The 25254-nt window shown below is 43.1% G+C and overlaps 1 protein-coding gene across 1 annotated transcript in view; it reads right to left on the bottom strand.

Moving 5' to 3' along the window:
- Positions 1-280: 280 nt before the first annotated feature.
- TPST2 (tyrosylprotein sulfotransferase 2) overlaps positions 281-25254 on the bottom strand; it is a 201340-nt gene continuing 176366 nt past the window's right edge. Inside the window, exons 5-8 of the mRNA XM_029571546.1 lie at positions 13299-13497; positions 10576-10626; positions 3652-3700; positions 281-818 (exon numbers count right to left, since the gene is read on the bottom strand). Coding sequence (XP_029427406.1) covers positions 3668-3700; positions 10576-10626; positions 13299-13497 — 283 coding nt within the window. The 3' untranslated portion in view covers positions 281-818; positions 3652-3667. The remainder of the gene's footprint in view (positions 819-3651; positions 3701-10575; positions 10627-13298; positions 13498-25254) is intronic.

The following is a 25254-nucleotide window of genomic DNA, read 5'->3' as shown; positions in this document are numbered from 1 at the left end:
AGTGGCCTGAAATCCAAGCCCTTCTGTGGCACTGGAAGACAGGAGGTGGGCACATCTGGGTTAGAGCAGGCGTCTTCCTGGGACAAGGAAGAAAAAAAAAAAAAAAAAAAAAGATTCCTTCCTGCTGTTTGACCCCGAATCACCTTGGGCAAGTCACAGCCTACACCTGCTTCCAGGACCTAATGGAAAAGGCAGGTTGATCTTAATCTGTCTCAACAAATTAAGCAAATGATTGTGTGAGCACTTCCAGATACTAATAGTAATAATAAGTACATTACACTTTCTAATAAAACAATAGTTTAATACCTAGAAACAAAAGAAGGAAACATGAAAAATGGAAACAAAGCATCATATATTAAATTCTTAAATAGATTTTGTAAATTACAAGTAAAGGAATGAAGAAAAGCATGTTTTTGATTGTCAGAGATACGGAGTACCCTTCAAACCTGTTATACCTTGTCCTTTAGAAATTAAAAGGGGCCAAAGTCAAAAAGATGTTTTGAAAATGCACCTTTAGAAAAATGTCTAGGAACTGGATATAAAATACCTCTTCAAAGTGAGCCCCAAGTTTTAGAATATACTGAGAAAAATTACATCCACAGATTGTCATCTTTACCACAGTGAAGTCCAACAAATTAGACAAGTGATTCTTTATCCGGAATTTTCAAACGTTCGAGCTTTGCAAACAAATGCAAAAATACATTCCTGATTGATAGTTTGGCAACACCTTGCAAGCAATATGCTTGGAGAATTCATTTCCTCTGTCAACTGCAAAGATTCTTCCCTTTTGCGAACGGTGAAAAAGGACTTCTGAAGCCCTGGGGGAAAAAAAACACGAGAGAGGTGGGGAATCAGCAAAGGTAGAATGGCGCCGGGAAGAAAATGGCTCATTAAAGGACAATATGTGGAAAATAGTAAATACGCAACACAAAGGAATCCCCGCACTCCTCTGAGGTGGTGACATTTCCCCCAGATATCTTTGGAGCCTCTGGTAAACATTTGCCCTGTCGGCGCAATATTAGACAGACACCCTAGTGTTGACGCACCGATCCTCCTCTCAGTGCCTAGCTCTGTGGAAAAACAAGTTAAACAGTTGCTCAAGGCAACAGTTCAACCAGTTTGTGGGACCAAATATCGTGGCAATGAATATCCTCCTGTTTTGCTGGAGCAGGACAAAACAACTGGCCCTTTCAGCCTTTCCCAGGGAGTAAAGGTGATGTGCAGTGTCAAAACAGCTAGACAAGCACACTGCTCCCCGCCTCCACTGATTTTAAACAATACACCAGCACTGATAATTAATAGGCTGAAGTCAAATTCTGCCATATAGAAGAGGGCCTACAATAAGGACATGGTCAGTGGCACTTGGATTACTGCATGAAACATTCTCCCCCCCACCCCCCCCCATGGAAATAAAAAGCACGTCCTGCCCTCTCTCCTGATACTGAACAAAGGGGGGGGGGGTGCGCAGAGGGCAGATGGAGTGGACATCTACATGCAGTCTTGAATTATGTGACTGACTTATCATGGGAGGGGTACTTAGCAAGGAAAAATTTCTGAAATGTTGTATAATCACAGCACAAATACGGATATGGTACAGGGTTTCAGGTCATCCCTAGGAATGTTTCTTAGCAACCAGACTGCCAAGACTTAGCAACAACTGAATGCAAACAACCAGATCCTGCCTGGAAGAAAAGCTTTTAAGAGAAATCTTCATCCTTTATTTTACAGAAACAATTAGTGTCACAGATCAGAGATGAGGCTTCAAAACGGAGAGAACATTTTTGAAAGGCAGAGTTAAAATGAAAATGTTTTCATACAGAAATAATTTTTATTTCTTAAACAACTGTGGTCCTGCACAATTGGAGTTAAATTTACAGTAGTGCACACTCTTATCAAAACAAGGCAAAATGCACTAGGAGGTAGATATTTAAAAAACAAAACAAAAACAGCTGAGCCCCTAAATTTAGGTGCATATGTTAAGGCCTCTTCTAACTTTAGGGAACTAGCGCTAGAATTTGGCGCCATTCCTAGCTTCATTCTCCTGACCATGCCCATTTTTAGAAACCAAGTTTAAAAAAACCCCAAAAAACAGGTTTCTAAATTTAGATGTTCAGATAAAGCAAATAGGGAACATTTTCTCCTGTATTATGAGCCTAGATCTTTTGAATATTATTTTTATTTTTATTTTTTTTATTTTTATTTAGGGGTTTCTTATATACAGAGGCACGTTTGCAAAACATCACCTCGGTTCACATTGTTACATAACTTAGCAACAGGCTTTACAATAATAACATTAACAGGTAGGGGTTAACAAGGGCAGGAGATGATAATACGAGAAATATATACAAATGTACAAGTTGATTTTAACAATTAGGTTAAATAAAGCAATAAGGATAATTAGCAGGGTTAAGTAATAGATGGAGGGGGAAGAAGGGGAGGAAATCTAGAGTGGGTGGGGGGTAAGGAATAGCCGAGGGTCAGATGGGGTAGGGAGAGAAAATAGATGGTGCGAGGGTCAGGTGGGCGGTCGGTTGGTGGTCAGATGGGCGGTCATGTCGAATCTATGGGGGGAGTCAGTTCGTTAGTCAGGATACGCTAGTTTGAACAGCCATGTTTTAAGATTGTGCTTGAATTTTTTGTGGCAAGGTTCCTGGCGTAATTGGGAAGGCATTTTATTCCAGTGGGCGGTTCCTGCAATGATGAAAGATCGCTCTCTAAAGGTGGTATGCTTCATGCACTTAGGAGAAGGTATTTGGAGTTTGGCTAGATGATGCGTTCTTGTGGGTCTTGTCGGAGTGTGAAGCAGGAGATGTTCTTGGAACCATTGCATGTCCTGGTTATGAATGGCTTTGTGTATTAGCGTGAGTACTTTATATATTATCCTGGAGGTTACAGGGAGCCAATGTAATGATTGAAGGACTGGTGTAATGTGGTCATGACGGTGAGTGTTGGTAAGGATGCGTGCCGCAGCATTTTGTAATAGCTGTAGAGGTTGTAGGGTACTTTTTGGTAAGCCAAGGAGGATAGCGTTGCAATAATCAAGTTTGGACAGGATCATAGCTTGCAGAACTGTGCGGAAGTCGGAGGTATGAAGAAGAGGTTTGATTCTCTTCAGGGTGTGGAGTTTGAAGAATCCACTTTTTATGGTGGCTGAAATGAATTTTTTGAGGTTAAATTGGTCATCTATTATAATGCCAAGGTTGCGGACTTGTAGTGTAGGAGGGCAATCAGGTAGTGGGGTTGTGGGGGAGATATAGCGTAAAGGGTTGTTAGGAGGGGAGAGAATGAGTAGCTCTGTTTTGTTAGTATTGAGTGCTAGGAAGTTATCGGCCTCAGACAGACTTTGAAAATTGAGCTGATTTACACTGAAAGGTTTACTTGCATAACTTTATCTAGCTCAAAGTTTTGCACATAAACTGTAGGCTCCTTGTAGATGCAAACTTGCACGATTGGCATTACATGCATATTTTATGGCAGCAGGAAATCCACATTAACACACACATACAAGCAAGTCACGCATACCCAACTCCTGATTTCATGCATTTAAGTCACAAGTAAGATTTTGAAAATGTAGTTCTTAGCATCTGAGACTCTGAGGAAGGTGTCATGTTTGGCACTTTTAAGGGCTGGGTGTCTCCTTCCTGCACGTACCTGCAAACTTCTCGTGTCACTGGTGTGAAAAGGACGTGTTTTGATTCACCTGGGAGAGAGAAAGACAGACAGTCATGAACAGCTCTCACCATTTTGAAACCAGGAAGTCTTTCGTCCTTCATTTCACCCTAAAGCAGCTATTTGATGTTATAAAGCCCCCATTCCTGTATGAAACTCTGCTCCTGCAGAAGGAGCAAGTCTATAAAATCTGTCACATACTGACCCTGACTGGGGGGGGGGCCTGCTAGCCACAGAGGAGATGAAAGTTTCAGGCCACTCAAACCACCTACAGTTTACTAGTTCAAATGTCCATAATTTTTGTTAATTTGCAGAGCTACTACATCAAGCAACTATTTATTAATATTTAATCACTTTTTTCCTATGAATGCATCAAGGCAAGGCGCACTATTAAAACAATACATAATATGTAAACATAAAATATTTAGATATTTAGCTAACCCTCCTAAAATGCATTTGCTTGTTAATTTTAAGGCAGTACTTGACAAAATTAAGATCTCAATGGGTCTATTTTTGTCTTCTTTGCATCCTATTTCTAGCTCTCTTAATATCTGATGCATCCTTATTTTAGGCAGAGCTGGTAACCTACAAAGATTCTGCTTGCAAGCTTTTTCTCTCGGCTCCCTGCCTTTCACATCCCCTTGAGATGGCTGGTTCAGTGAAACAAAACGGTTAAACCACTCGTGAAACGGGATGTGGATTTAGCCCAATGATACAATTTGAATTGCACGAGGAGTGATAATTTATTGGGTAGGATATTCATGAGCAACTGTTATAAAATATTTTTCTTGGAAATAATTACACTTTTAGCCCACCTACTGTTTGCAGGATGAATGCAGCCTTTGTATGACAATGTCCTTTACACTCAACTTTTGAGCTTCCATTGATTTCTCGGGGTTACTTAAATTTGAGAACCCCCTGTTTTTCTATTTTTATAGCAACCTTATTTTAGCTCTCTATTAAGGCCATTTCACCATTTCTTTAAAAAAAAAAAAAATGCAAGAATGGACCCCCCCCCCCAAGTGAGGACATGGCAGCAGCTATAAGAGATGCTCCTAAGCTGCCCTACAATTCTAGACCTGATGTAAAGTTTTCTCCCTTCCGGAACTGAAATGGTTACCTATGTGGGCCATCGATCCTGGCTTTCTTCTGAATGCCTAACAGCTCTCTAAACAATGTGGTGGGTACCATTTCAGATACTCGCACTAATTTGAAGTGCTAAATTCAAGAGCTCTTTTTAGCAATAATGTCCCACTAAAGACTTGCACCCAAAAGACACAGCTACCCGTTCAAGGAAAGAATTTGCTCAAGGTGTCTACTTTGACATGAATGCATTCCTGTGAGACAAGAGGCTGAACATGCACCGTGGTAGATCCCAAACCATGGAATGCCTTACCAGAACCCCTAAGAGCAGATTCAGATTTGAAGCATTTCCAAAGTCCCATAGGACAGTTCTAGTCAGGGGCATTTGCTGTGTTACATGCACATTAGGAAAACAAGAGCTCGAGGGGCAATTGTTGTGTAATAAATAAATAAAATTTACTTTTTTTTGTTGACTGGCAATTGTATTTTATGATAGTTTTATTTGTCCATTTACATATGGAGTTAGTAACTAGCCTAGAACTTGAGATAAATAATTTTTTATATTAAATTACTCATTCTAAGCCAAGGGAAGGCAACACAAAAAAAAAATCCACCCAAGAAGAGCGGCGCGGAGGGAAAAGAAAAAAAAGCCTTGGTCAAAAGACGCGCTATTTGAAAATTATGTAAGCTTTATCCCTGATCCTTATATCTGTCCAGGCAGACACTTTCTTTGCTTGTTTGCTGATGCTCACTTCCCCACATAGAAATGGAGGAGGGAGGGAAGCAAAGTTTTTGTTTGAGATATTTCTCTCTCTCTCTGATGTAAACCAGTTTAAGGACAGTTAGTTGCACCTATCAAAATTCTGAATGGAAGGGGCACGTAGGAGGGAAAGGAAAATCCCAAGCATCTTTTCAGTTTCCAAGAGATTTTTGCATTCCTGTCTTCAGCCAAAATTATTAAGAGATGGTGTAGGATGAGTAAAATGCGTGAAGGCCACCTGGGCATGGAAACCTTTGACATAGTTAAATGTCTCTCATCTCTTTCCTCTCTCGACTTTCTTCTAGGGTGTACATGTTTATTTATTTTTAATTTTTATATACCGATGTTCCTGTATAAAATACATATCACACCGGTTTACAAGTAACTAAAATTGTTGCCTCAGGGGCGGGATACATTGTAACAAGGTAACAATAAAGAACTTATAAAATAAATAAAATAAACGGCCTAATTTAACTGTGAAATAGTACTACTCAAAAACATTTAGATCTTTAAGTTTGGGTTTTTATTTCTATTTTATATTTACCTTTGTATTTACTGTATTTTTATGTAGTTATTCTATTTCCTTTCTTTTAAATTATATAATTATGTAGCTTTCTTTTAATCGAACAGAAGAATCAAGGTCGGTATATGAAAAACTTTATTCTGACAAGATTCGAGCCCGTCTCTGGTCGAGTTTCGCTCTTTTCTGAAGAGCTGCCTCAGGGGCTACTAAAATTCAAATTAAAACACACACATAATACATACAACATAAGTACATGAACATTAAAGGAAACTGAAAATATATCAAAACAAATCATTAATTAAAATTAACAATGACTCACGAAAACATATATACGTGTAAAGACATCATGATGGCGCACAACAGGACCATGGTTGAAAACGAACCAGTTAATGAAGGGATTTATAACAAGTACAAGGTCATAAGTTGCATGTGGAGTCAAATTGTTAGAATGAAATGAGGTGGTGTATGAATTACGGAATTTACTAAAATACAACTTGGTGTTAGTGCAGAGCATATCAATAAAACAATAAGTAATAAAATAGTTAAAGTAAATAATACTGAATAAGAACAGTAAAATAAAGTGGTGACCAAATTACAAATAAAAGGAAAAATAAAAAATCTCGACTAAGATTAAAAAATTACAAATTACAAAGGAAAGAGGACCGCTTACTACGTCAGCCGGGTAGAAATTGGGAGGTTGAATCCCCACTTCCTCAGTCACTCTATACAGTCAAGCATATTATATTCGGTTTGAATCCTTTAAATAGTAAATTTAAAAACAAATAATAAGAAATCATGAAACATAAAAACAAGTGATGGAAATGCTGGTCTAAAAATGGAATATTAAAGTGCATGTAGGAATATATGGGTAAGTATGAAGATGTCCCAGCATTTACATAAGTAAAGAATAAAATTAAAGTAGCATAACAGTGCCAAATAAAAATGTAACTATTGGTACATATATGTAAATATTTGTGCACTTCCTTGTGTTAAAACGCATTGGGGCAACCCCGCATACCTTAGTTTTGCAGCTGTATGTGAGATCCGAACATAGGGTAAATCTCGACTGAGAAAATGTTAATCACAAATAATCTTTCAAGATTCGGATATTTAGTAACCTGGTCTATACCAGACACCATAACAAGAACTGAAACCAAAACACAAACACAATTTGAATATAGTGCAAACCTATTGGTCTTTGTTTGCTCCTATGAGTACTAACTGAAATAGTTTAAGGCTGGGTGAAAAGAAAGTTTTCATGCCTAAAGTCTGATCCTATTGTTACTGTAAAGGTGAGTATAAGTCAAAAGGTACGTGCATTTCACAGCTAACCTTTTATCTAACACATTACTGAGCTCAATTTAATATGATTCATCTCTTGCTGTGCTATAACAGATCAAGCTGAAATATATCAATCAAAGCAGAAAAACCTTAGAATGAAACTTCTAAAAAATAGCTTGCACTTTCCTGCTAAAATCAATCTGTGATTAAAAAAACCTCCGGTTCACTTGTCCTATGTAATCCATTATTGCTCAATGCTATACCAGACGTTATAGAGAGAAAGTAATTAAGCAACGTGCAGGAATCCTTTCAAGCACAATCTACCACCTCATTCCTAACTGCAAAACATAATGTAATTTAATGTTTACTAATATCCAACCCTTTGTTGTTTAAAACAAGAGATTATATTACCTGCATGGAGCCTTCACAAATTCTTGTCGCTTGTACCACTGTTGGACGTCTAACATGGTCCTTTGGAAAAGGTACATTGATGATGTATTTCCAATATGCTGATCTTCTGAAATTTAAGGATTGGTTGAATGGTCTGGATGAAAACCTCTAATTTAAAATGGATTATGATGCTAAAGAAATAGCATATTTAGCATCCTTTCACCCAGCCTATAAACTATCTCAGTTAGTACTCATAGGAGCAAACAAAGACCAATAGGTTTGCACTATATTCAAATTGTGTTTGTGTTTTGGTTTCAGTTCTTGTTATGGTGTCTGGAATAGACCAGGTTACTAAATATCCGAATCTTGAAAGATTATTTGTGATTAACATTTTCTCAGTCAAGATTTACCTTATGTTCCGGATCACACATACAGCTGCAATACTAAGGTATGCGGGGTTGCCCCAATGCGTTTTAACACAAGGAAGTGCACAAATATTTACATATATGTACCAATAGTTACATTTTTATTTGGCACTATTATGCTACTTTAATTTTATTCTTTACTTATGTAAATGCTGGGACATCTTCATACTTACCCATATATTCCTACATGCACTTTAATATTCCATTTTTAGACCAGCATTTCCATCACTTGTTTTTATGTTTCATGATTTCTTATTATTTGTTTTTAAATTTACTATTTGAAGGATTCAAACCGAATATAATATGCTTGACTGTATAGAGTGACGGAGGAAGTAGGGATTCAACCTCCCAATTTCTACCCGGCTGACATGTAGTAAGCAGTCCTCTTTCCTTTGTAATTTGTAATTTTTAAATCTTAGTCGAGATTTTTTATTTTTCCTTTTATTCGTAATTTGGTCACCACTTTATTTTACTGTTCTATTCAGTATTATTTACTTTAACTATTTTATTATATTGTTTTGTTGATATGCTCTGCACTAACACAAAGTTGTATTTTTAATAAATTCCGTTATTCATACACCACCTCATTGCATTCTAACAATTTGGCTCCACATGGAACTTATGACCTTGTACTTGTTTATAAATCCCTTCGTTAATTGGTTCGTTTTCAACCATGGTCCTGTTGTGCGTCATTATGATGTCTTTACACGTATATATGTTTTCGTGAGCAATTGTTTATTTTAATTAATGATTTGTTTTGATATATTTTTTATATTTTCAGTTTCCTTTAATGTTCATGTACTTATGTATGTTGTATGTATTATGTGTGTGTTTTAATTTGAATTTTAGTAGCCCCTGAGACAGCTCTTCAGAAAAGAGCGAAACTCGACCAGACGGGCTCGAATCTTGTCAGAATAAAGTTTTCCATATACCAACCTTGTTTCTTCTGTTCACTACACAGCCATCTTGGATCGGCTTCCAGTTTGTTTTTTGGGCTTTCTTTTAATCTAAATTTTTATTATACATTGTTGCTACTTAATAGGAAAAAAGGCAGTTTTATCAAGTGAAATAAACCAATTATTCCCATTCTAGAGCACAGTAACATAGTAATGATGGCAGAAGAGGACCAGATGGTCCATCCAGTCTACCCAGCAAGATTCTTATGGTACTCCCTGCCGCTCCATGCAGGATACCCCCCCCCCCCCCATGTTTCTCTTAAGGGTAGTAACTGCCACACCCATAACAAATTACTGCTAGCAACATTTTTGTTGTTCAGACAGACAATGCTGCTTGACGTTCTTTGCTTTGGGACATGGCAATAGAAGCTGCCTTGTGCTTTTTCCGTTCTCTCTGTGTGTCAGTACCCCAGACTGTAAAAGTCAGGGCCCATGTTGTCTGTAACCAACTCCCTTTCTCCCATCCGTCAAAGCACAGATCAAAAACCCCAGCCACTGCCTCCAAAGGCTGAAAAGAATCAGTTTTTTCATCCAATGTGCATTTTAATTTTGCCACTGAATAAGGTTAGTCATTTGCTTAATGAACAGCAAAGGGTCAGTGATTACAATGGTTAATCAGTAATGGCACCCAGCTAGAATGTTTGACAAGACAATTCACCATATTTCAAAACATGTCTATAGCCTAAGAACTGGTCTCTAGACACTACAAAAGGCCATTCTAATCCTTAAAAAAAAAAAAATCAAACTGGTCTGTACCCAGAAATAAGAACATTGCAAGAGGCTGAGCTGTTCATGTATCTTTTCATAACAGTGAGCTCAAGAAACGACATAGGTCTTGCAGAAAAATCGACCTCTTACTAAACCGGGCTATCCTTTTATTGACCCATTAACATTGCACTTGTGCTTTTGAGATTATACAGGTTCTTGAATCAGACATCGTGGATAACTGACAGAGAACAGCCTGTGATAAATGGTTGAAGAGTTCAAACATTTGGAGAACAGCAATTATGTTGGTTTTAAATACTACTATTTAAAAAATAAAAAAAGTGCTTGAATGCTCGTGCAATGGGTAACCACTAGAGATGTGAATCGGAACTGAAATCCGAACCGATTCTGGTTCCGATTCACATCTCTAGTAACCACCGTGTCAGTTATTTATCAAATCGGCCATGGTGAGTTAGTAGCTGCTGAAGACCACATCAGATTGAACAGCTGCAGCTTTCTATGTTTAACACTAAGTATAATACGAACCAAGGCTGTCAGGCCCAACATAACCACAATACAAGTGCTGAATGCATGGACCTGCTGGTTATTTTCTGCATAAAATAAATCGTATTTCAAAATGCAAAAGATGCATGAAAAGTGCAGGGAGAATAGCTGGAACTGCACAGAGTGACATGGACAACACTTATTTTCATGAGCCCAGAATAACACCATCCCTACAGTAGTAAGAGAAGGGGAGAAATAATGCACATTAGATGTTCTAACCTGAAAATATCCTTTCAAATTTGTAGGGGCTTTAAAGTCACCCTTCAAAACCTACAAAAAAAAAAGAAAAGAAAAGAAAGTTAATGTACAGTGTGATGGGCATCATTGTACATTTCTCAGCCTCACCCTAATACCTGTCTCTGTGCCTATAACAACTAGAGTGGGACAGGCTCCCCCTTCCCTGCTCCCTAGTAAAGGAATATTTAGGCAGATGCAATACTGTGCGCTCAGTCTAGTGCGCAGGTTGGTGTGCGTCCAAATCAGCGCGTAGCTAATAGTGCTCATGACATGTAAATGCCACGCTGATGAGGCTTATTAGCTATTACCTCTTTATGGAAAAAATGTGCGCCGGACGCACACAATTTTACCCTCAAAAATTAACGCCAGCCTCGGAGCCCCAAAAGTTAACAGAAAAGCAGAAGATACTGATTTTCTGTAGTTCCTCCAACTTAATATCATGGCGAGATTAATCTGAGGAACCGAAAAAAAAGGAGTAAGGTTTAAAAAAAAAAAAAAAGTGCCTTGCAGGCGGTCAGGTTAGGGAAACTGGTGCTCAATTAAGGCGCATCCGTTTCCCTAACCCGTGCACAGCCACTTCTCCTGGGCGCCCGATGCCAGGGAGGTGCTAGGGATGCACAATTTATCCCTAGTGTGGCGGATCATTTGCCTATTGCATCAAGTGCCCAGGAGACGTGACTGTGCGTGTGTTAAAAAAAAAAAAAAAAAAAAGTGCATCCAGTTTGGGCGCACGTTTTTAGTGCATTAGTATTACATCGGCTAGATACTGCTACAGGATATTTTTTTTTGGGGGGGGGAGCAGGGAGGTAATTGGATGGGAGGGTTCATCCATTCCAACCAAGATTTAAAAAAAAAAAAAAAAAAAGGGGGGGATATTTGCAATACAATTATAACATGCAAGAGGAGTCCGTGGCTAAAGTAAGACTCCCGTCACAGGTCAAACAGCTTTGGAGTTCACGCTTCACTGTGGTGGGAGATGCACATGACCCCTGTAATTCATCCCCTCTCTAGTAAGCTCTTTTCAAGCCTGGACTGAGATAGTAGTGGTATAAATTCAGTTTCTAATTAACACTTCATAGCTAGCTGCACTTACGCTCTGCTCTTGGGTGGCATATTCTCCTTATGGTACCGTAAGTGTCTCTCTACCCGACTGAACAGGTTAGATTACTACAGAAAGGTTTTGAGAACAGTATTATATTGATAAAAATGGGAATACAAATAATTGAAAATTATGTAGTTGAAGGCCAAGTCTATCCTAAAGTCACAATTGGACGGCTATAACTACATACGCAAATCTTCTGATTTGGGAAAGGGAACCCCAGGACATGTATAAATCTTTCTTTATTTTACAAAAGTAACATACTAGATGATAACAGATAAGGGCTGCTTGGCCCACTCAGTTTGCCTAGTTCCCCTGGTCTACTTTAACCATACCAGCAGATATGTATCAAGGTTTGCAACATATTTTAACACACACTGCTACACTATGCATGTTGTATATGAATTTCCAAAATTGCAATATCAAAATTTCATTCCAATCTGTTCCCTTTTACTACTACTACATAATATTTTTATAGCGCTACACGATATATGCAGCACTATACAAAACACATGCATGCCAACATATGAGGTGGCCAAGTTTCAAAATAATCGTTCACCTGAGTAAAAAAGGTCTATCTGAAATATGTCCAGCATTAACCCAGTTAAAACATCACATGCTCTTGGCACAATGTGCGTATGTTTAACCACATTAGGAAAAGGAATACACAGTCGTGTGTTTAGGTCATATGGGGGGGGTGGGGGGGGGGGGGAAGAGGAGGTAACGTGCATAGTTTGCATTTTCAACTTAATGTGACTTAATTGGCATTTAAAAAAATTAAGAATTTCCCCATACAAAAAAGTGAGCACCAAATGTATAAACATCTACACACATGGCTATTTCTGAGCAAAACTATAAGCACAGTTTCACTTTGAAAATTGGTGCAAAGGCTGCAGGTTACCAAAAAAACCCCAAAACTCCCATGGAATTTACAGCAAGGATAAAACTGCCTACACAAGGTCTTCTCCACCGACTCATAAAATGTCAAGAGAAACATTTTATACTATTAGTCTGTCTGTACAGTAAGAAGCTGCAGAACCAGCAGCGGTGTTGTGTAAAATGGCAGAAGACGACCAATTCTGCCCGTGAAATTTGTCATGCGTTCCACCAGAAACCTAATGGAAGGGAAGGAAAGAAGAATGGAACTGGAAATGAAGAGAAGTGGCAGATGCGTAACAGTTTGAAATGTAGAGGTTTTGGCAAGTCCCAAGTACTTAGGTACATCAGTCTAAAGCTCCCCCCACATCAAGCCCAATGAAGCTGCCAACGAGTTTCCAGTTCCCAGAGATTTGCATGCAGCAGTCACTATACAGTTATCACTGCATGGACTAAAGGATCAGTTTCAGTGCAAAGATTCATACTTCTCTCCAGGATCAGCAATCTTCCCACAAATCACCCATGATGGCTGTCATACCATAGACAATCGGTCAGGGTGAGGGAAGAAAGCCAGAGGTCCAGCAAGCTCAGCCTAAGCCTTACCCTAAAATTCCCGACAAGTTCCGACAGTTCCAGACAATCGATTTACTGGAATCCCTGAATGCGTGCAGTGTGCTGGCACGCGCAGTGCCGAGCCTAGGGATGAAATATCGCATGCTCTAACACTTACCCGATTTGTGTTGTTGACAACTATGGGGTCTGGCTTCCCATAGTTTGGTGGATTCGCGTAGGGATCATACCCAAGTTTGGCAAGCATCGGTGCGATCTGCGCCATGTCCTTCACTATGTCACCTGGAATGTATCCCACCCATCTGGCCAAAGCTTCCATATTCACAGGCATGATCACCTGGTCTGTTGATCGCTCTATCCTGTAAATGTAATAAGGTCATGAGGTTCATGATTATCAGCACATTTATATTAAAATACCCAGAGACACTAATTCACACAATTCAGGATATGCACTGTAATGGAAGAAAACCTAAGTATTATGATACAGAATTTATGAGACCTATAAAAGATCTTGGATAGGAAGGAGGCAAACTAAAGGACCCTCAAATCCATCAACACTGTCATTACGATGTCTCCTAAAAGGTTCCAAGATTTTCCCAGGTAAGGTCTACATAGAACTCTTTCCCACGTAACCCTGAGCACTTGTCTAAAACTCGCATCCATGTGTCATCTGCAGACACAGTTTAAGTACCTTGGTGGCTTGCTGTCATGTGGAAGGTGCTCGGTTCGATCCTCAAGTGAAGTTTTCTGCTCCCGGAGTTGGCTGGGGATGCTGCAGAGGAAGTGTTCACAGATTCTTTTCCCCTCCCCCCCACCTCAGGGAGGGAGTCACATCCTCTCTCAATGAGGACACTTAGTGGCTTGATTCAGAGTCCATGAGTGCACGGTTCCAGGAAGAGCCCTGGTGCATGGCTCCTGGGCAAGGACTGACCCTGCAATGATCAGATCAGGTATGTGGTGGGGCCGGGATGAGGCAGGGTAGGAGGGCATTTTATAGACTAAAGGAAAAATCCCTGGATAGTTGCAAATGAAGGCAAATAGCACCAGGATCCCAACCCTGGTGCCAACTGAGCTTGAAGCCCCATAGGAGGTGGCAGCAGTGGCTGACTAGTTAGGAAACCCACTCCACATGCAAGATAAAAGTATAGTTATTTTTTTCTGTGTTTTACTGTAGAAGACATATAGCAACCATTCTTTGTAAATAAAAGTACACAAATGCTGTAAAATGAAAAACCAGACTCGCCAACTGAGAATCTGTGAGCAAAGGAGCATCTTTGTTGGACATCTGAAGACCCAAGTGGAACACTTGGGGAGAGCAGGGGGTACCCAAGTCACTGCATCAGCAGAAGTGACCGATGTGATGTGGTGCCAGGCCCTCCCTGCAGCTAGTGCTGCGTCGTGATGAGGGGAGGGGGGGGGCGCCTATGGGCGGAGCACTCGGACGCGCGCGCCCATAGCCAGGGTTCCCATGGGAAACGCGCGCGCTTTCTGAATCAGCCTGGATCGCAGGCCCCATTGGGCTGCGGGCGGGGCGCCTCGGCAGAATAGGGAGGAGTTAGCTCTGAGCGGGAGGCTTCCCCTTCTCTCTAGTCTGCCGTTTTTGATGTTCACTGTTTGCGCGGTCCTCCGCTTATCCGTCGGGTTTTGAGCGGAGCAGAGAAATTTCAGAGTCTGTGTGAGTTGGGTCGGTGTTTACACGCGGCAGACAGGTCGGTAGTGAGGTGCCGGAGTTGTATGCAGAGAGGGACCGGATGTGGTGTGTGTGGTGTGTGTGGTGTGTGTGGTGTGTGTGGTGTGTGTGGTGTGTGTGGTGTGTGTGGTGTGTGTGTGTGTGTGTGTGTGTGTGTGTGGGGGGGGGGGGGGGGGGGGGGGGGGTGTCTAGTTTGGTGCAGGCTGGTGAAAGGATGCCCGGAACGAGAAGGAGTGAGGAGTGCTTCCTGGTTAAGCAGTCTACTTAAAAAAAAAAAAAGCGAAGAACAGGTGAAGTTCAGGTGACAGATTGTGACCGGACACTTGGGGATCAGCAGCGTGACCTGTGATCAGGCAGTGCGGAGAGGCCAGAGTGGCCATTCCTACGGAGACTGGCAAAGCAGTTAGAGCGGCTCTGGTCGAGAGAATGACGGGATGGAGTCAGAGGAGGCAGCAGTGGCAATGGATGAACTGGGGGAGATATCGAGTCTTCCAGGGACGAATCCATGTGGATCACAGCCTGGGGGTCAAGCACCCCGGGTAAGTGTCGTTGCAGCAGAGCAATCAAAAGCGCGGGCGAGGAAGGCTCTTGCCTTTAAGGGTAAAGAAATAGAAAGGGGAAGGTCAAAGAGAGGGTCGGGGCAGGTATAAACAGCGGTACGGCACAAGGGCAGAAAGGCAATCTCTCTAGAAAAGGGAGTTCAGAGTAATGTAGAACCGCTGGTCGCAGCGCCAGTTAGTGATGGTAGAACGGTTACTCTGCCGATTTCACCACAAGAAGCGGCTGCGAATGCAGACTCGGTGATACCTGCAGTGGAGGACAACAGGAGGCAGACCTTTAGGGATACCTCTGAGGAAAGGAATGCTCCTTTACCCCCACCAATATTTTGGGGTCCTGCGTGGTGGAAGTCAGGTCAGCAGAGTGCCGATGCACGAGGTAGTGGGGGAGCGAGGCACATGGGAGGTCCTTCTACAGACGTAAGGATGGGACAGGCAGCTCAGGGAAGGCCTTGGTGGGAAGGGCCTTATCCGTACCATCACCCATATAGGGAGGGGAGGGGGGGTTACAGTGCAGCCAGGGATAGTCCAGTTTATCCTGGAAGTCATGCTAGGGCCTTTTGGGCCGGAGTTTGGGGACATGGCAGGGGGTAATTACGGACAATGGTATAGGTATAGTCTGGAGAATTTCCAGGCTGGGCCTTACTTGCCTAGTACATACCCTCCCAGGTGGGAAGCTGGTCTAGGACAGGGCAGGGGTCGGGCGATGTTGTAGGTGGTGCTGGTACGGTGGCTGCTGTCTCTGGCTTGCCGTTTCAGAGAGCGGCACAGGTGCCAGGCGATGGACCAGGTACATCGGGTCAAGAATCATGGCGTAATTTGCCAGCTGCGGAAGTCTCTTTCCCTGGCACAAATCAAAGGGCTGTTGCCGGACATCAGGGTGAGTTACCTGCTAGTACACCGGCACCGAGGGATGGCCTGACAGTGGAGGCAGATAAGGGCGGAAATACCACGTCAGGGGAACAAGGAGAGTAGTCCCCATGTGTACAGACAGAAGCAGCTTCTACCGCGGATAAGATGGGGGAGGAGCCTAGAGGTAAGGTCAGAGCAGCACCTACAGGGGATCAGGACTAGTACCGGTGAGGGCGGTGGGATTAGAGCAAACGTGAGCAGGTCGGGAAAGAAGTAGTCAAAATCCAGACATAAGAAGGCGGCTAGTAGTACTAGCTCTACTAGTTCCTCATCATCATCTGAGTCATCGGACTAGAGTTCCAGCTCATCCACTGCTTCAGTGCACACTTTAAATAAGAGTCAGCGCAGTGACAGGGGTGCCCCAGCATTTGTTATTCACAGAGCTTTGGGAAGATGTACCAAGAGCGCTACGGAAAAAGATCAAATGGTGCAAATATATAGACATATTTAAACTGATGGAAGGTAGGCGGGGCGATAGGCATGAAAAACGAAAAAAGAGGCATAGTAAATGCTTAAGTGGGACCCAGAAGGTAGTGTCCCGCAATATACATAATTGGACTCAATCATTCCTCAGATTGGCCAGTGTGGTGGGACATTACAATCCTTCACAATATGGCCCCATTGCTGGCATATGCAGACGCCATTCTGGCAGCCAGTAAAAGTTATGAGGGATGGTCCTGGCTCAATTATGATGAGTGCTTCAGGGATTCCATGGAGGAGAACAAGTTGGTTTTCTTGGGGTATGCGCGATGTAGGTCTCTGGTTGACAAAAATGAAAGGCAAGGGTCCGGTATACTTGGGGGGGGGGGGGTGTGAATTCCCGACCCCGAGTAACCAGTCATTTCGAACCAGTCCCGCACCGGGAGGTGTGGGGAGGGTGGCAACAAACATCCCTGACGATTGTTGGCGATTTAACCGTTCAGGATGTTTGTTTCCAGACTGCAAATTCAAGCATGTCTGTTCCATTGCGGTGCCTCTCACCCAGTCACCAAATGCAGCAAGCGTGACGGACCCCAGGTGGTCCCGTTGCCAAAGGTTCGAGTAAATGAATTAGCCAGGCGAGCCCCAACGCCAATTAAGGTTGAGGCATTATGGAAGTGGCTTCAGGGATACCCAGAGTGTGAGGTCAAGTTGTTATTGTTTAGGAGTTTCAATGGGGTTTTCATATTCCTTTCACGGGTCCCAGTTCCCTTTGGGGGGGGGGGGGGGGGGGGGTCAGAATTGTCCTTAAGTCCATCGTTTGCCACATATTGTTAAACAGAAATCGATGGGGGAGATATCCTTAGGAAGAATAGCGGGCCCTTATGTCGAGCCTCCTTTCAACAGGTTAAATTCTTTCCCCTTTAGCAGTCATCCCAAAAAAGGAAATAGGGAAATTATGAATTAACCTTTCTTACCCAGAGTGCAAATCTGTCAACAATTTTATCCCAAAAGAACTTTGCACGGTAAATATGCTTCATTCGAATCGGCCATTCTATTAGTTCATGAGCAGGGGAGGGATGAGATGATGGCTAAAATAGACAGAGTCCGTATTTAGATTGTTGCAGATTCATCTGGACTCTTTTTGGCTGTTTAGATTTCGCTTTGACGGGGCTTATTATTTTGACAAGTGTATGCGGTTTTAAGAGCCAGCGGTTTTAGGAGCCAGTTTAACAGTTCTTAAAACTGCTGCGAATTGAAATTTGGTCAACGGACACAAATCCTGGTGGACCAAGAAATGGCAACCTCCCTGTGGCCGAATACATGAATACACCTTAGAATTCTGCACGAGACACGGGACCAGACCTCCAACGGCCCGGAGCGTCACCGAGTTACCACGCCCTGCTTAGTCTGTCTTAGATTTAGGTATGTGCTCTATCACATAGTCTGGACCCAAAGTGACATGCTTCTGCAACAATCCTAAATCTTCCGCCCCTTTGGTGGCTCTGGCCACTAGTTCGCTGACTTGGAAAGCTCCGAAGAAGGCTAGCACAAACGCAACTCTGAAAAGCGAACTCTCAAACGGGGATGTACAGGCGCTAGGCAATATCTGCTATAATTGTGTCAAAAGATCATGTGTAATAGGCAATCGGCAATCACGGCTAGACTCTACACTTCGACCAACCCATGATAACCCGCCGAATCACAAACCTCCCAATTCGGTAACCCCATCCCTGAGCACGCATGAAGAATGAAAAACCCATTAATTGTCTGGTCATTGCAGATTTCGACATGCCCTCCGCCCTGGCCCTTTCGATGAATTGCAACAGCTGTGTATCCACCACAGGCCTTCGGAACTCATTCATTCCGGATAGGGGCGGCTATGTCTGCGGCCATATCTGGTTTATCTGGGGGAATGATCCGGTCAATTGGTCGATGGAGATCAGAGGCATTCAAGGGTTACATACGCCTGGAGAGTGGTGGAGACCAGGAAGGATATTAATTCTGCTCTCTTTTCAGATGCTGCATGCTCGATAACGGAAGTTTGGCTTTTGGGGCATTCCTTCATTTCTAGAGCCTTCCGACTTGCATGCAGTCGGCCCTATGGGGCTAATCTGGACTTTCCAGGAACTAGGGTTGGGGTGTGATGGTTAGGGCGTGGGGGGATGATGTGGAATGACATCCCATGTGTCCACTGGGCATTGGAACATTTGGGTCAACCCAAGATATTGTTCATTTGGGGGGGCAATGACTGGTGGAAGGTGTGGAAATTTATTAGTATAGTCCACAAGGATTTTTATATTATTTCTGCTTTAGCCCCTGGCACAATAATCTGTTGGTCCGAGATGATACCAAGGCCTGCTGAGATGAGTAAGCTAATATGGCACAGGAGCAGAGCAAAGGCCAATTAGCAGATTGGCTCATGGCTCCATTGGGTTGGGGGTCACCACATACGACATGAATGGTCGTGGGATTTGGGGTCGGGCCTGTTCCAACAGGATGGTGTTTACCTGTCTTTTCATAGGCATGGACCCATTTGTGAATTCACTTCAGGAGGCCTTGGAGGACCTGTTAAAATGAATCAGGGGGCCGCATCTTTGGGTGAGGGGGGGGGTGTCGCCGGGTTTGTTCCAAATCCTGCGCCTTGTGGTGGGTGGCTCGAGCCTAATTTGGGGGGGGGCAGCTTCGTGCTGACTTATGATATGGCTTGGCAGGTGCCAATTTCCAGTTGAATAGGGGCACAGCTGGGTGCAGCTGTCCCTGCAGGACTCCTTGCTGGGCGGTGGCGAAAGGATCGGCTCCTTGCTGGGTGGTGGTCAAATGAGTTCATGAATGGAATGGCTAGGCAGGTGACTTAGCAAAGACCATCTTGTTGGGGCGAGGCTGATGGTCACTATCAAAGCAATGGTGTGTGTGTGTGTGTGTGTGTGTGGGGGGGGGGGTAATGACACACATTTTGGCTCGGGCACGACTGATTGTTAAATAAAGCTGCGGCCTTGTTGATTCCAAATGTTGTCCTGTAGTGTTTTGCGCGGTTATATTGTAAAGGGCGTTGGCGGAATGAAGAGGTGGTCCTGGCTACCTACATTGTAGCAGCTAAGGGAAAACAGAAACAAAAAAAATGGTCTCTGAAAACCTGGAGTTACAGGCAATCCATATACTGAAAGTAAGAACATAAGAAAATGCCATACTGGGTCAGACCAAGGGTCCATCAAGCCCAGCATCCTGTTTCCAACAGTGGCCAATCCAGGCCATAAGAACCTGGCAAGTACCCAAAAACTAAGTCTATTCCATGTAACCATTGCTAATGGCAGTGGCTATTCTCTAAGTGAACTTAATAGCAGGTAATGGACTTCTCCTCCAAGAACTTATCCAATCCTTTTTTAAACACAGCTATACTAACTGCACGAATCACATTCTCTGGCAACAAATTCCAGAGTTTAATTGTGCGTTGAGTAAGAAAGAACTTTCTCCGATTAGTTTTAAATGTGCCCCATGCTAACTTCATGGAGTGCCCCCTAGTCTTTCTACTATCCGAAAGAGTAAATAACCGATTCACATCTACCCGTTCTAGACCTCTCATGATTTTAAACACCTCTATCATATCCCCCCTCAGTCGTCTCTTCTCCAAGCTGAAAAGTCCTAACCTCTTTAGTCTTTCCTCATAGGGGAGTTGTTCCATTCCCCTTATCATTTTGGTAGCCCTTCTCTGTACCTTCTCCATCGCAATTATATCTTTTTTGAAATGCGGTGACCAGAATTGTACACAGTATTCAAGGTGCGGTCTCACCATGGAGCGATACAGAGGCATTATGACTTTTTCCGTTTTATTCATCATTCCTTTTCTAATAATTCCCAACATTCTGTTTGCTTTTTTGACTGCCGCAGCACACTGCACCGACGATTTCAATGTGTTATCCACTATGACACCTAGATCTCTTTCTTGGGTTGTAGCACCTAATATGGAACCCAACATTGTGTAATTATAGCATGGGTTATTTTTCCCTATATGCATCACCTTGCACTTATCTACATTAAATTTCATCTGCCATTTGGATGCCCAATTTTCTAGTCTCACAAGGTCTTCCTGCAATTTATCACAATCTGCTTGTGATTTAACTACTTGTGATTTAACTACTGTGAACAGAAATTTTACCTGTGGTTAAAAACAAACAAAAAAAAAAACTATGAAAATTGTCCCCCTCCCCACACATTCAATTGGCAGGGGGATTTAAATTTTCAAATTCCCACTCCTACATTTGCACCCATCTCAAAGCAGGTGCAAATCCACGTGCAGACAAAAAGATGAAATCCTGTGCTGGCAGGGAACACAACGGGAGACTGCAGGGATTTTAACTCTGAAAATTAGTTTGCAGGCCCTACACCAACTCTCTAACATAAAATAAGAGTGGGGAGCTGGGAGCCCAGCGATGTGGGGGCAGGGAAGAGGAAGGTATGAGGATTTCCAGAGCTTTGTCAGGTGAAGGATATTCTATTTTAAAAACTTAAAATTGTGATCTACCTGGTTTTGTATATTTTATTTATTTACTAGCTGTACCTGGCCACGCGTTGCTGTGGCTCAGTCTGGTTAAATGGAAAAGAAAGAAAAGAGAAAGCGCACGTTTCTAATATGGTTAATTTTACAATGCTTGTGGGTATACAATATTTTTTGTTGTTCCATTGTCTGTGCAGATATAGAGATTGTCTGGTTTGCTGACTCTAGAACACGCAACATATAATTGTCCATGTGAGAAGCAATCCATGTCTAGATGTAAACCGCATAATTCAAGAAATGAAAAATGAAAAAAGAAAAAAAAACAAACTAAACACAGCTCAATTCCAACGCAATGTCACACGAAATAATTAAATCAAAATGAAAATAAATCGAAATCTATGAAAATTCAATTTAACAATGCAATCGGAAACATTGAAATGGAATCGTAAAGTATTTAGTACAAGCCTTTAAACCCGTTAAAATGGGCAAGATTTTTGTCCCCTCTCCTCCTACGTCTTTGCTCTGCTCCTTCCCCCCCCCCAGCACCACGAAGGGCCAGAGGTGGCGGCGGTTGTAGGAGCTGCAGCGATGGCCGAGGGGGATCTTGCTAGGCGTAATGGTCTTGCCATCCCAACTCCCTCCCCCCTTCCCCAGTGGCGGAGGGACAGGCTCAGACCCCTTTCACTCTATCCTTACAGGCCCCAACTCTTTTGCTATCCCATTCTCCTCTAACACTCAACCCCTTCCACTCTAACCTATAAGTGGAGTGCTGGGGGGGGGGGCAGGTAGAGACTCTCTCTCTCATACAGCCCCCTACATAGGCTTCCTCTCTCTCTCTCTTGCACATACACTCTCCCTCTGTCCCTCACACACACACACGCATGCCCAATCCCTCTCTCACACACACACACACACACAACCCCTCACATAGTCTCCCTCTCTCTCTGGTACTCACACTCGCCTTCAGCGCACATTAACACATTTCTCTCTCACACAGTTAAAACGGGCGATATTTTTGTTCCCTCTCCACCTAAGTTTTGCTCTGCGCTCGCAAGAGCTTGCAAAGTTCCCACGCCAGTTGTGTCTGGGAGAGAGAAGAAAACACTCCACACCCCCCCCCCCCCCTTGCAAAGGGCAAGTGGCAGGCACTGCAACAGATTTGGGACATGTTGCCTAGCTTACTTTGCTCTTTCTGGCAGACCTGTGCCTTTAAGAAATCCGATCGGGGGCTTGAGAGGGAGGAGGGAGCAGGGCTCTGGCTTTCACTTTCGTCAGGGTGCTTTGCTGGGAGTGGGGGTGGAGTGATGCCCATGTAAACTCTTCCCGTGGTGGCTAAGACCCACGGGTGGCTTGACAGCACTGCCTCTCCCCCCCTCCCCCCGCAGTTGTGGGATATTTACTTGGCTTCTCCTTATCTGCGGGACTCAGGGGGCGGGGGAGGAGGGCGAGCTCTGTTCAGCTCTGCGCTTTGGCTGCTGCAGGCTGCAGCTGCTTGTGATCTCTTCACAGCCGCTTTCTACTGCATTTGCTCTGCTCCGGCGTCCCAACTCCCTCCCCCCCTTTCCCGGCAGTGGACGGACTGGCTCGGTGACTTCTACCCTTTCCTCCTCCTGTAACTGTCCGGCAGTCCCTACTCCCTCTCCCCTTCCCCAGCGGCGGAGGAATGGGCTGAGCTTTCTCTGAGCAGCGACTCGTCTGCCCTTTCCTCCTCCCCTCTGTGACACCCAGCACGTAGCGCAGAGCTCTATGGTCCGCACATGTGCGTTAGAGCTGCTCTCTACTGCTCATTTGCGGTCCGGTCAGAGCCCATTTATATTGTAGATAGTGTGTGTTGCTTTTACGTCCAACAGATGGCGCTGTTTTTCCAAAAAAGCATGTTTTTACCTGTCACAGGTGTGACATCTTTATATCATCTACTAGATAAATGAAGCTTGACAGATGTGCCGCAAATGCACAGTAGAGTGCAGCTCTACCGCGCATGCGCGGGCAAGCACGTCGGTCAGAGCTTGCCTGTAACAAAGATGGCGCTGGGAGCAGCAGTAGTGGCGGTGGTGTCGAGGAGCGGCGGCGCGTGCGAGGGAGGGACCTCCCCCGGTGATCTTCTGTTTGTGCCATCCGAAGGGGTTGTGAATGAGCTGAGAGAGGGGGAGTGACTGAGGGGGGAGGGGGAGGAAATGGACCGAAAATTTATTTTTAATGTAGCCCGTTGTTACGGGCTTAACAGCTAGTAGGTATATAAAAGCACGCGCGTATTCGAATGCAACGTTGTGTCAAAATTTCAAAGCAATCAGTGAAGAACTTTCGGAAATTTAAGATTTTGAACAAACGAACATTTACATTTTTATTTATATAGATAATGATTGTGTGGTGTATGTATGTTTTAGAGGTTGAGCTCTACTTTGCCCAGGTTGTACCAAAAACACAACACCCCCCCCACAAAAAAACAAGATTATAAATGAGCAATGAAATTAAAATATTGCTCCCTTTATACTGCATGGCAGATCAAACTGTGACAACACTGCATATCTCTGAAAGCTCGTGGCACACTGGAGCCTGTCCCATACTATACTGTATGGAAGCAAAACTTATGTTTTCTCATTGATGCTTGTATGCTAAACCCAGGACGTGGCACAGCTTCCCCTTCTGCAAAAGGGCAGGAACCTGATGTGAAGCTGCAATTACAGATATTTATGTTTATCCTCCTATGCTATTATGAAGATTTAAAAAGATGTTTCCTATGTTAAACAATAAAAAGAAAAAAAACCTCCCAAATCAGAACAGTTTATCCAGAAAGTGGATTTATGCTTTTGTCTTACTGCTAGGCCTCCCTTTATTTTTAACCTACTTTCTGAAGGGAAGGGCAGCTTATGACCCGTGTGCATGTTTCTATTTGGTGTCTTAACATAAAACTTGGAGGATCTGTCAGAGAGGATAGGAGGATCCTGGACAGGGGGTTTTGCAGGGCCCCTCCCCTGCAGATTTTTTGGGTGGAAGGCAGGGGTATGGTGGGGGAGGGAAGCAAAGGACCCATGGATCTAAGTCCTACAGAGTAGGCTCAATTAATTCTGGGCGGAACTTCTTAAAAAATTGTAACATTGAGTTTGTAGACTTTTCATAAATGCAAAAGCTCAGCAAAGCGGAACAAATGTCATACCAGGCAGTAATTAAGGCAGCAGTTTAAAAACAAAAACAAACCCTCTAAAATTCTTCTTCTCAAAGTAGTGTGGTTGTTGTCCACTTGGCCCTTCAGGGTTTGGGTAGAAAAAAAAAAAAAAAGTTGCCCTTGTGTAAAATACAAAAATGCTACCGATGGTGAATTTGCTCTATTAAAAGGTAATGAATTCAGTGGGATTGCTTTCCTGGAGACATAGATGTTGGAAGAAGAAAACCAAGCTTTCAAAGGTTGAAGTGATTAAGCGTTTCAATTAAAGGAGTTCATGAAAAACCTAACGGAATAGTTTACCGTGAAGATAAATTGTCTGAGTCAGAACTGCATGGGTTGAAGGTGGCTACAGTGCTCCACCTTGTGGCTAATCAGCTCTAGAATTTAAAAAAAGACAACACTACTATGGCTGAAGGTTTTCCTTCAAGGCTACACATTGATGACTCTTAAATTTAAACTGGCAGCATCTTCTATAATCCTGTTCGAATTCTTGCAACATTTGAATAGGTCTTAGCTGATCTAACACTGGGGAAGAAGGTGGTAATGAGCTGGCAACCAGGAGACCAGGGTTCAAATACTGCTTTTGCCACAGATGCTTTCTGTAACCTCAGGCACGTTGTTTTCTCTTACTGCCCTGAGGTCGCCACCTGGCCTGTAGGTTCTTTAGGGCAGTGACTCTCAGTACCTGTTTATAAATACTGTTGTAATGGACACTGCTTTTAGGTTTTATAGCAAAATAAGAACGGATAGCCTGTTCTGCCTCTTGGCTCGTGTACTTTTTTTTTTTTTTTTTTTTAAGTAAAAAAATCAAAGCTTTAAAAATAACCACTTGCAACCAAAATAAATTTGAGGGTGAAACTCTAGGGCTGCTTTTCAGTT

Source organism: Rhinatrema bivittatum, chromosome 11 (genome assembly GCF_901001135.1).
Source record: "Rhinatrema bivittatum chromosome 11, aRhiBiv1.1, whole genome shotgun sequence".
Lineage (NCBI taxonomy): Eukaryota > Metazoa > Chordata > Amphibia > Gymnophiona > Rhinatrematidae > Rhinatrema > Rhinatrema bivittatum.
This window is presented reverse-complemented; position numbering and strand designations above follow the sequence as displayed.